Consider the following 12,929-nt stretch of genomic DNA (forward strand, 5'->3'; position numbering starts at 1 on the left):
TATTTCCCAAAATGTCTAACAATTCCTTTAACTGCTCTGAGAACAGCGCACATGAATTGACGTCACTGTGGGGAGAATTGGGTAAGCCAAGAAGCTGGTGTATGGATGTGTGAGAAAACTATAATCATGGCATTTTATGGTTCATTTTAAGTGTCACAAATCAGAAGCATTCAGTGACTTCACATTTCTTTATATCAGGTGATCCAAGTTGTGCCTGAAGCCTGGTATTTTGTATCTGCAGCAGAGCTGACATATGATATGAGCAGCAGAATCATGGCTACTACTTTGTCGGTAGTGAACAGTGGTATTTAAGAATAGGTTTAGGTATAAAAACCTCATTTCCACAGAGGATTCATATGGGAGCTTTTTAAATTATGCTATTATGCAGATTTTACTGGCAATAGCTACAAGCAACCCTCAGCTAGAGAACTCATCAATGACATTTACAGGCTGAAGTGCTTCATTTCGATGAAAACCAAACATCTGTTCTCTTTAAAGCTGCATTTTGAGCCACAATACTTACACTTTTAAACATTTCAAGAATACATAGAGAGGGATGTTCTGACCAACTTCTCATCATTCAACAAGAGCACATTGAGGCTAATTAAGATGTCTGGCAGTATTTTAAGATTCTTCCCCATGTCCCTTTGTTTTTCTTTGCTCTCCAATGCTGTTACTTTGATCACGGCAAAGTAAGTAAATGGCTACACTAAAGGCAGAGCACTGAGGCAGAGGGGAAGAAAGATTGTTTATCTGCCTCTAAGAACGTTAGAAGATAAAGGATCCTTTTTTCTTCGAGACATTAGATGTGACATTTTAAGTGAACAAACTTGCCTGTAGTTTTCACTGGACTAAGTCTCTACATCTTCACTTGAATTCCAGACACATGTTCCACTGGTACAGTATACAACTTGTACAAGTTTGATGTAGGAACTTTAAGAGACACCCATTATTGTTCCAGCAGACTTTACATAAGTCTTAATTGTGTTTGGTGGAGAACTTTAAAATATAAAATGAGGGCTCTATCTTTTAAACAACAAATCCATTTCCTGCTCTTGGAGTCTGTCTGTGCCAGCTGTTCCTGTGATTGCAGCCAAAAGCGCACTAAGGTCAGACAACAATCCGGACACGAGGATTTTTTCAAGTGTGTTTTGCAATGCATCGACTCTCCTGATTTAGTCTTCTCTATTCCAAAATGAGGCCGGGCTGATTCAGTCTCTGAGGGGAATAAGGAGACGTATTGATTGTTGTTTCAAGGTTTTTACGGGAGACGGCAGAGTTATGGCGGTTGGGGCCCGCATCGGCTCCACGCCAGGAAAACGGGATCCGGGCATCGTCAGCAATCTATGCCACTGCTCCATAAACAAAGTGATCCGGGTGGCGTTTTTCTGCAAACAAATACAGCGCTCTCACTCTCCATACACACACACGGGACCGTGGAATCACATTACCGTAAATGTGGTTTTATTAATAATAACAGTATCTCTTTTAATGAACATTGCAGATACATAATAGAAAATAAATCAGAAACAGGAGAGACGTCGTCTCAAGAGTCGTGAAAGTGCCTGGAATAATTCTGTGCTATATATTGTCATTGTTATTCATCCTCATCTTCATCATCATCAAAGCCAAGTCGCCAGAAATGTTCAATTCATCATGAAACAAAAATGTGTATCGCCCCACTTAGAAAATGCAAACATTTGCATTCACAGGAGCGCCGTCGCCAAACCCCTGTCAAAACCTCATCGATTCTACACGTTTACCTCCAGATGGGATTAGTATTTCTACTTTGAGAGGCCTTTTGAATAATGACCATTGGTTTCATGAATATGGCTCGATTGTCTTCATCTTAATCACGTTATTGTCTTTGTTATATTTACACAACTTCACGTCATAGAGCACGACAAACTCCTCTGTTTAGAAACGGTGCTCTTGAACGTAATCCATAATCTTACTTTTCATAGGGGGGTGGGGGGGAGGTCTGATTGAAGGTGGATAAAAACAGGCCTGGTTGTAATAATCTAATGGTTGATTGAAAGATCTCCTGAAGCATGAAGAGGGCTGATCCTCTTTGAAACTTTAAGAAATGTCAGGCCTGTTCTGAAATATTCAGTAAAAGCAAAATCAAAAAAGCAATAACTGAAGATTGCAAGAAGATAAGGGGGAGGGAAAAAAACACAATTCTTCATTTATTGTTTACAAGTTCCTCACTTTGCATATTTTATGGCACTAAATGAAACATCTCTACGTTATGAGATGCTGCAGGTATTTTTTAGTATGAGGTTAGTTTCTTGAAAAACAAATATTATGGCACAGCTGCAAGAGGAGTGAGCATACAGGCCGCCTTCACAGGTCTCAGTGGAAATGTGAGAATAGCTCTTGTTTCGTATGATTTGATAAAATCGTACCGACCGCGATGGAAGCTTCCCCTCAGAGGAACAAACAAAAAAAAAAGACTGTTTTGTGAATGGATAATGGTTCACTGTAGCTTGCTTTGGTCTAACTCGCTCTAAGTAGCATCTCTATTGTATTGTTCCATATACTTTAGGATCTCATTTGCATTTTAAAACACTTTCTTGTCACTCTTGAGCATTAATTACATCTTATTTTGAAGGGTTTCATTCTAAAAGGCTTTGAGAAGACACCCCATGATGATTACTGGTAAGTAGCTCAAAAATATAAACGATTACACCCTCTAAAAATGTTACTTTTTTTAACATGAATAACTAAACATTAATAAAATTCAAAAAAGTTCATCATGAAGTCAGCAACTGTTTTAAGGTGTTTCAGACGTTTTCAGACTCTTTTTGGAATGAAACTCTTCATCATTATAGTCAATGTATTCCCACATCTCGCAGCAGTGCTGACTCAAAGTGCTCAGAACCGAGATGTGAAAGCCCTATTTTATAGAGCGTAACTCAACTGACAAATCACTTCCGTTGACAAGCCGGATGGCAAAGAAATAACAGAGCTGTCATTTAAGAGGAAATGAATAACAGAGATAATGGTTTAGCCCTGGACAGCCTTGTTTGGTCCTACGGAGGAAACCAGGTACAGTAAATGCTTCAGGTGACACTGGATGTCAAGGCTCCTCCATCTGTACTGACATCATCGATAGTGTAGCTCCGTCCTTGTTAAATCAACCACGAATCGCTGCGATGGCTGTTAAATCAACGAACATAAAAAGCCCGCTGAGCTGCAATCAGTAGTGGTGCGTTTGAAATGTCAAAACTGCTTTTTTTTAATGATGAAAACACAAAAAACTTATTTTTTCTCTTGCAATATAAGGGTAAGACATTTAGTGAACGACCTATCGATTTTCGTGAGCTGTGCAGTTCCACATAACAAAACCTTGTTTTTTTTTTATTATGTTTCCCAAATTCCTTCTGACAGAAACTTTATAGGTATAACTTCTCTAAGCAAATATCCCTCAGTTACAAAAATAGACTTTTCTTTTTTCATAAAATAATACACATAATTAATTTTCGGTGATATATTCATCTGTTAAGGTAAAGAGCAAGGCTGTTTTTTTAAAAGTAAATGTTATCGTGAGAGAAACAGAGAGATGTGAAGCCTAGCACCATATTCTTCATATCCCCCTTCAAAGATATGACTGTTCTGAAAGCGTTGGAATATGATCGATTTGGAAAACCCATCTTCTCTCCGCTCTCTGGACTCCATAGTTTGCATATTCTGGTTGAGTCCAGAGTCCAGTTCTCAACCCTTACAGCAGCCAGTGGAGCTGAAACCCTTGGAAATCCAAACCAAATCGTTCTCATCTCCCGAAGGCTGTGACTTTGACTCCCACCCACCCCCCGGAAAAACCCAAAAGCTTTATAAACTACACCAGCCAACAAATTAAGATAAAGGTAACAACGGTTTATCCAAAACATCTCACAGGCCATTGCTTCACTTTTAAACAAAAGAAATTTAAAAACGAGTCCCAACTGATGTTAAAACATAAACAAGAAACAAGTCCCAAACACTGATGCTACAAAGAATTAGAAAAACGTATGTACAGGACCCTGTATTCCTTGACTCTCTGGGTAAATGATCATAGGTGTTGGCTTGTGTTACGTGAGTGTTTATACAGGCATACAAAAAAGTTCTCCTTGCTTCTTTTTTGTTGTTCAGTTTTAATAAAAGCTCTTATTGGACCAAAAACAAAAACAAAAAAAGAAGAAAAATCTGCCACCACCTCCATCACCAATGTGTCCAGTGTGTCTGACGCCCCGTCCTCCCTCCCCTCCCCCTGGTGTTTCCTGGTGCAAATTCAACAGCAGCAAGTAGCTTAGTGCCATTCAGGTCCATCTGGCTCCGGTGCATTCAGGGTCCAAGTGCCAGTGGTGAGTCCTCCCTGTGACGGACATCGTATAGATCCACAGTCTATCCCGCCTAGCGCCGTCTCTGTCACCAGATGACACTGGATATACTGGTCTCTCTGGGCAGCAGCGGCAGCATGGCGTTGTTGCCGTGGGCCTCCTCCAGGCTCTGCTGGCGCGGCGACTTGGACTGCGGCCGCTGTCCGTTGATGAGCGTCATGGGGATGTTGCAGTAAGTGTGCTGGTTGCCTAGAGAGGAGAGTGGCGGGAGCGTGCCGCCGGGGGGCAGGTCGTAGTCGTAGCTACGGTAATAGTGTTTCTGCCTCATCTGGGTGTGGCAAGAGTTGTGGAAGGTCGAGCGCAAGTCCGGGTGTGCCGTCGCCATGGCGGTGGAGGTGGCTGCCGCCATGGAGATGCCGAGGACGGGTACTGGAGTTCGCTGAAGGGGCGCCTGGCGCGCGACGTCCAGCACCTGCTCGTGGGAGATGCTCAGGGGCTCCATGCGCTTGAAGGGCATCTCGTAGAGCAGCTGCTTCCAGAACTTGGAGTTGAGCTTGTTGCTGGACGGCCCGCGCCACTTGATGACCGTCAGCATCTTGATGGTGTGTTTGAGGGCCTCCACTTCCTGGTAGTTCATGATGCCGCGCAGCTCAGCGCACTCGATCAGGATGACCTTGATCTCGCCGGTCACCAGCATGTTGCGCAGCCTCGTCTCCAGCTCAAAGATGCTCCACCCCCTCCGCACGACATAGCTGGGCGTCATGACGATGATGAGGCGCTTGCTCTGGTCCACGCAGCGCGCTACGTCCTCGATGTAGGCTGGATACACAGAGATAGATGGATAACTTTGTATAAATACAGCAGTACAAATGAAAAGCATATCTCTGTCTGTATGACTTATCTCTGCTGGCTTGTATTTATTTACTGGATAATTTTAAGTGTACATGAAAGTACACAGAGCTAACGGGTGATGGGAATACGATGAAACATATCACAGCAGCTGTTTGAAGAACTCTCTTGGCCTCATTGTGACTGCTCACCAAACTACTCCGTTTTATCAAAGTTTCAGAAAACCAAATATAATTAACGTTAAGATGGAAAAGTGTGATTTAAAAAAAAAAAGATTTAAGAAGTCGTTTAAATTAATCTAGAGAACTCTAAACTCTACATTAACTAATTTATTCCACAGTCTGACAGGAGGATACCGATACACAAAATGAAGATCAAGTAGTTTTTTATTATGTATTCTAACTTAAGTAAACATCTAAAGCCTCTGCAGCAGTTTTGTACAGAGTTATAGACAAAAACAAGTGGAAGGGCATCACGTGGTTTTACTATAACATGACAACATAAAACACTCAAAGCCGACAAGATACCTGTGTGAGCCTAACTTAGATAAAATTAGTCTGAGTTTACAGTAAATACAGAACTGTGTTCAACTCCCTAATGAGTAGCTCAGCTGCTTGTGTAACAATGATTGTGTTTCCCCAGCACTGTCCTGGGTGTCAAGAGGAGGAGGTGGGGGGAGAGTGTGTGTGTTTAAGTGTGTGTGTAGCTAATGCCTGCTTTTAGCCTTTCTTGGCGGAGACAAAGACAGAGTGGCTCCTCAACAGCAGCTAGACGGGATTAACTGGGCTTCAGTTCGCAATCAAAGCTTATGACCCTCTTGTGTGAGTGTGTGTGAAGAAAAATTGTGTTTCTGTTTTCCTTCCTTCCTCTCTCTTTAAGTCAGGAGACGGCGAGTGTGTGAGTGTGTGTGTGTGTGTGTGTGTGTGTGAATAATATCTTGCAGCAAACAAACGCCACGTCTCCTCTCTGTCCTCTCCCCCATATCTCTGAGAATGAACTCCCGTCTTTCATGTCGCGCTCTGCCCGAGGCGTCGCGATGAGAGGGGCCTGATTAGAGTAAACTTGGATTTGAAGTCGCCCTTTGCTTCAACATGACAAGTCAATCTCTTTGCTGTTTGGTAATCGGTCCTCATGCGGTGATTCGTCACAGTGCGTCCCCGGAGCTACAACTCCCCTGTAGGCTTGGAGCCTGTTCAGTTTGGGTCAAAGCAATCAGGCAAAAACAAGTTTTTGTTTTTATCTCATCATGAATAAAACAAATATAAGAATAAATGGAAACTATATAATTAGCTAATGAGTCGCAGTTTCATTTTATGTTTTGAATTGATTAAATTGAGAGTAAATCTGCCCTCTTGGGGTGCTGTCTGGTAACACTTTATAGCTTTATAGATTAAATTCCTCCTTTCAGAGACCTCACAAGCTTTACAATCAAAGTGTTGCAAGTGTAATAATTGATTCCTGTCTACATAAAAACAAAATCAACGCTAAATTACACGAGGCAGAAAATCACTTTTGCCCCTGCTCTCTATAGTTTCTCTCAAATTTGTTAAATGGGAAAAGTCCGTTGTGACAACTAATAAAGACACGGACTGCCAGAAATTCAAACTCCGGACGAAAAAATTTTAATAGAATTCTAGCTGACATTGCTCAGAGCTCCTTCTTCTCTCCAGCATACTTTGAATTTTTATTCATTTATTTTTTTGTGCAATATATATAAGCAAAACATATACTTTGATACTGATAAGATATGTCTGTGTTAGGCCAATGTTGATACTGATCTATCTAACAAGTAATTTGAAATGTAAAGTTGTATTTAGTTACCTGGGTTAAGTAGCTAGAATGGCATCTATAGTCAGTCAGTGAAAACCTTTCCAGCCATCTTTCCTCCATATTTTATTTCTCGTTTTCACCAGTAACCCATTGACTTGCAATGAGGATGTAATTTAACAGCTGGGAAATTCTGACTTCAATCTTCCACGCAGCAGAAATCTGCTCAAATTGAGTTGCTGGCACCAGTAACTCCAGTTTTGTTCCAGCAAAGAACAGCCACAGAGGAAGATTAGAGGTTGTGACATTTCACTTACAACTCTCCTGAGCCACTACACAACAGACTAAAAGACCCCAATGAAATTCATCTGAAATTCATCTCCTCCCTTCAGTTCAGCTCATGCCTCTGTTGTCCTGATTGTGCCTTGATGTGATTTTTATAGGTTGTGCTTACACCTGAATTTCAAACACGCAGGAGGCGTCCTGATTCCAGGTGGAAAGAAGTGTCTGATGTCTGGTTGGTGGGATCATGTGTAGCTATGCTGCTTTACACTGGCACAGCGCAGCAGCTACAGAAGCAGTGAAGTTGAGAAAAAAGGGTTTTAAGTTTTCAGGCTTGACAGCAAACTGTTAACCTGAGAGGTTGTAATGCTTTCATTTAGTGTCTTTTTAGGTTGAGTCTTGTCTCCCAAACACTACCACAGAACCCATACAATACAGACTCAGATATGGCACTCTGATAATCTGCAGTATGTGGTCTCTCAGCTTTCTTATGTATATGAACTAGTTTGTTCAGAAAAAAATCAACTTCAATATGTTCCTATGTTTCATATATTTCTATTGAAATCAATGTAATACTGTACATTCATTTACAATTTAATACATTTAAGAATGTGATATAAAGGTAGCTTAACAACACCAAATCACATGAACTTTATTAGTGCCAGTTAGTGACAGCTATTGAAATCTGCAGAGCTAGCTACATTTAGCAGGAGTTTAGCTGTTGTTGTTTTTCTTCATGAACTGAATTAGTGCAATTATATAGTAAAACAGATGTCAGAAAGTCAGATAAAGGTTATAACTCGATTTTGACCGACTATGTAGTTACTATGTTTTTGCTTTTGTAGAGCAGTATAAAGTTTAGACAAAAAAAAACAAAAACATTTTAAGTTATTTCTGTGATATATCTATTTGATTCAGATGCAGTAAACCCCACACATCTAATTTCCTAATTAAACCAAAAAAACTGTATAACTTATCTTTAATGCAAGTTAATGCAAGTGAATAGTTTGTTTTATAAAGGCTTTATAGGTTGTAAATAATGGCTTTATAAATGGTTAATAAATTGTAGGATGGAGTAAGCTTTCCAAGGCTTATTACTGAGCAGACTATTACCTTATTAAGCACTAATAAAGCCATTAGTAACAACTCATAAAGCCTTAAAAAGTATGACTTATTACAAATTGTTACCAAAACTACTTTCTATATGACTGATTTGGTCAGAAAATCAGTATCAGTGTGTGTTGACACGAGCGTTAAAAATCTGGGGAAAAAAGTACCTCTAAGTAGTCTTGTGTCATCCTGGAAATGATCATTGGTGAAACCTAAACATAGATATTTACATTCAAAGTATGATCAGAAGATTTGCAGAAAGGCATTTGAAAAAAAAACAGTTCTGTCAATGTGGGGACATGGCTCTGGCATAAACTGTGTTTCTGTAACTGGTGTTTCACTGGCGATTGTAAGGCGGTAATCGCGCTGACCAGTTTATTCCAGTTTAATATGGGACATGTAGCATAAAAAAGACAAGGAAAAGCCTTTCATTTTTGGTGGCAGGAGTTCAGCCAGGTTGTACTTCCGCTGCTATATGTTAATAAAGACTGAATGTACATTAGACACCTATCAGAGTGGTGAGATGTTTAACATGTTGTTACGGCCACCACCGGGTCGTAACACATGTGAAAAATAATCCAGCATACTGTGGAATAACACTTATCAGCAGCTCAGGAGAAGGATTGTTGACACATGCTGAAACCCAAATGGCCAAACTGTGTTTATCTATAGCTGTGGATTATGCTTTATTATATCGACAGTTGAGATGCTAATACATTCCCAATGGGAACTAAATGTTTATACATAGACACAATAAGCCAGCGAGCTGTGCCACCGAGCTGGAATAGCTGTAGACGCACTTCAGATTCCTCTCAATCCTTGCATTTTTATGCCATTTTTCCCATATTACAACAGTCCCCCTGCATCGAGCACATAATCACAGCAAGGGATTCAGTTTATAACCTTGGCACAATGCCACTGAAGAGGAACATAATTAGTAATGGCGGCATGTGCAGGAAGACAGGCAGATGCAAGTATTCAAATGGAGGCTAATAACATAATGATATTATCAAACTCATCGTTGTGATGATGGGTTAATCAAAAGATAAGCACGGGGCATGTGAGAGACGCTCCATTAGAAATATACTGTGGCACAACATGCATTAATATCCATGCATAAAGAGCTTTTTGATTGTACAGCTCACAGCATCACACAGCAGCATGCAGAGGTACAAGTATGTATGGAGCTGGATCAGGAACATGAACTGTAATAATAGGGTAGGCTCGTTCTGCCAATTATACTGCATATGTAATATGGGCTATTATACCTCCCACAAGCTTTATATAGTGTATATAATGCATTTTAAATACTTGGGCACATGAAAAACCAACTAATAAGTCCAGACCCTGATTGAGTATTTTTACATAATTATGTATAGATATAATTCCTTGTTTATGGCTGCAGGGACTGAACTCAAACGTTGTCCGAGACCATAGGTATATTATATTATTGCCTCATTATTACTAATGCATCAAGAGCAGGAAGCATTTTAATGATGCATCTAGTGGAGGTGAAGCACATTTTGTTATATACTTGTGGGTAGTTTAGTCCATAACAATGTACCATATTTTATAAGACAATTAAATGTTGTGTATGAATAACCTCAACGTGCAAGGTAACTTGTGACTATAACTGTCAAATACATGTTGTTAAAGTAAGTGCAATGTTCCCGCTAGTGCAGTACTTGACTGTACTTAATGACTTTCCACCACACAGGCAAGTTTTTCCGTCAGGTATGATTTATCTAATTATCTATTCACCTGTACGGGCTAAAAACTGTACTGTAATTATAACATAGTGTTCCATTACTATTATCTTTTATCAGCACATTTCTCAGGTGAATTGAGCTTCTATTATGTTGTCTATCACTTTTGTTAGGTGATTATAACAGATTAGTTCGCAACATTTCATTTTCTAGTGTCGGATTCATGATCAGTTGCTCTTCAACCCTGTTTCTTAATATATGGCCTCCCTGTACGGCATGAGCACTACTGCAGGGAACCATTAAATCAATAAAACAAAGCCAAACTAAACTTCAGGGGTTCTTCAGAGGTCGGGCTAAGAACACTGGGATACTTTGAAGACCTAAAAACACGTCTGGAGGTACTTTTAGCAGTGATTCCCAACTTTTGTCAATCACCCGTCATGTTCCTTATGTGTTCATTTGAACTGTATTTTATTAATTATATAACAGTGGACGTTGTTACAATATTTTTTCATACAGTTGAAATGCCATAGTTCTACTGCCACACACAGGTTGGACGTTTCAACCATTTGTTCATTACTTTTCTCTAACTTTTGGCTAACTATTTCAACCATTAATCTATTGCTTTTAGCTAATTGTTTCAATTGTTTATCTATTTCAATCATTTATCCACTCCTTTTTTGGTGACTATTCTAACTATTCTTTTTAGCTAGCTATTTGACCTATTTATCCAGGGTTAGGTTAGTTACTGTGTCCGCTCCTCTGCTGCCTTGCTAACAAGTCTACACTCACTCTCAGCTGGCAACTTTTGTAGTAAAAGTACCAACACAGAGAAAAAACCTGCACACTGCTATCTTGTTCCCAGGCTTCACCTGAGAGTGACCATTTGTGATTGAAAACATGTACATGCAGAATCAAAGAAGTGGGAGCAAGATAGCAGCGTGCCGGTGCTTTTTTTTTGCTTCTCAGCACCTGAAAACTGCAGAAGTACCCCTTGCATACAAGTACATCTGGTTGAGAATCACTGCTTTTAGAACAGCAACACTGGAAGGATGTGCTAACTGTTCACTCTGTCTTAGGTGTCTTTTCTCATGCTGTGATGTATGCGTTGCCATGTGCCATATTTAAACTACTAGAATTAAAGAAATAATCTAAAATGATATCTTTCTACTTTTGTTTCCTATTATTTTCCTATTTTTCTGCAAAAATGTAAACTGAAGAACCCCTAAATGCCACCTTCTAGTAAACTGATCCACCGTGGTTAGAAAAAGCTCAGTTCATAATGATCAGATTAAATCAATGATGCTCTTACAGGTCTAGTTATGCCACAACACAGATGCATAACAGAAAACCACAAATAAGGCATGTCACCACTGCACTGACAACACGAGCAGCACGAGCAACACCAAGCGACAAAACATTCTACACAACGTGACATCGCCGTGAGAGAGAGAGCTTACTTCCTGTGGGGATCAAGTCCCTGTCTGGAATGAAGAGTTTATACCCATAATGCTTCTCCAGCACGTCGGGGAGGATCTCCAGGGCAAAACGCTCCTCCTCTCGGGTCTCCTGGCTCCATTGGTCCGGGTCCACTTTGGTGTAGGACAGGTAAGCGTCGTAGTCCTTGTTATCTGCAGGTGGTGGGGGGGGGACAGACAGACACGGAGATGGGTGAAATATCATAGCTCCTGTTATCGACCAGGCAGACCAGCCAGCCTTAATCGTTCTCAGATCCTTCAAACCGTTTCACTTAGTTTTATAACCCCTGCTATCAAGCAGGTACAGAGAGAGAAAATAAAGCCTGGGTCTCATCAACTGAATAAAAGAAAGTCTGTTCCCTTGAATACTTGCAACACTTCATGTATGGGCATTAAAAAGCTCCCAAAACCACTTTGCTTCAATTAAATGTGTATATGTTTTATGATTTGAACATAATGTTTCCTGCTTTGCTCAGCAAAGTTATGCATCGAGATACCCTTGATGCTCACAATCTTTTTTCATACCGGTGCACAGAGAGCTATTCATTCACTGGGAGACTTCATTGAAACAGGACACCTCCATTACACTGACCTCTGGGCACCTCTGCCCATCTGAGTGCTTTTCATTACAGCTCCGTCCCCACTGACGAATAATGTTACCTTGATAGCTACTTTGCCCACTGCAGGCAAAACAAATTAGACTCCAGCCTGAGCTAAATGCCCAACACTGCTTGCTAGGCCGAAAGCATGGCATGGCTCCATCACCCACATAAAAGCTCTGATTGATGACGGATTTGAAAGGACTGAGCGGAGGGATGGAAAGTGAGAAGTGAGGGAAGACTTTAATGTTTCTTCTTAAACTGGAGGACTTCAGTACAATGAGTCACGAAGGTGGAAATGATACGTGGAAGTGAGATATGGCCAGAGCTTCCGACTACTACAGGAAGGCAATAAAAGCTTCTGGCTCCTACAGTAACAGCTCAACTCAAACGCTGTACTCAAAGCTGACTGAACAACCAAACCACTTTATCTACTAGAACTTGGAGAACGCAGACCTTCACTAAGGTGTTTAGGTAATGTTTGAGGTGGCTGTTGTGTTCTGTTGTATGTTTAGTCATGACACACCATTCATAATGATGGTTGCACGCATCTGCGATGAATTCAGTTAATTATGCTATGGTGTTACAATTGAATACAGTTACAATTAGAGTGATTTGGTCTTGAGTGATCCTTGATTTCACTTAAGGGGCCGATGTGTAGGATTTCAGGGCATTTAGCGGTGAGACTGCAACCAACTGAAACTTCTCACCTCAAGTGTAGTGGAAACTACGGTGGCCATCAAACAAAAAAAAAACGTGAAAGGCTCTATCTAAAGTCAGTGTTTGTCCATTGTTGGTTGCTGCAGAAACATGTTA

General features: G+C 40.5%; 1 protein-coding gene across 1 annotated transcript in view; it reads right to left on the minus strand.

Moving 5' to 3' along the window:
* Positions 1 to 4,410: 4,410 nt before the first annotated feature.
* Positions 4,411 to 12,929, minus strand: part of LOC118339940 (interleukin-1 receptor accessory protein-like 1) — a 231,794-nt gene continuing 223,275 nt past the window's right edge. The window contains exons 10-11 of the mRNA XM_035677765.1: positions 11,497 to 11,667; positions 4,411 to 5,141 (exon numbers count right to left, since the gene is read on the minus strand). Coding sequence (XP_035533658.1) covers positions 4,411 to 5,141; positions 11,497 to 11,667 — 902 coding nt within the window. The remainder of the gene's footprint in view (positions 5,142 to 11,496; positions 11,668 to 12,929) is intronic.

The sequence above is a fragment of the Morone saxatilis genome, unplaced genomic scaffold, assembly GCF_004916995.1.
Source record: "Morone saxatilis isolate NCDOM2014 unplaced genomic scaffold, NCSU_SB_2.0 Contig6, whole genome shotgun sequence".
NCBI classification, from domain to species: domain Eukaryota; kingdom Metazoa; phylum Chordata; class Actinopteri; family Moronidae; genus Morone; species Morone saxatilis.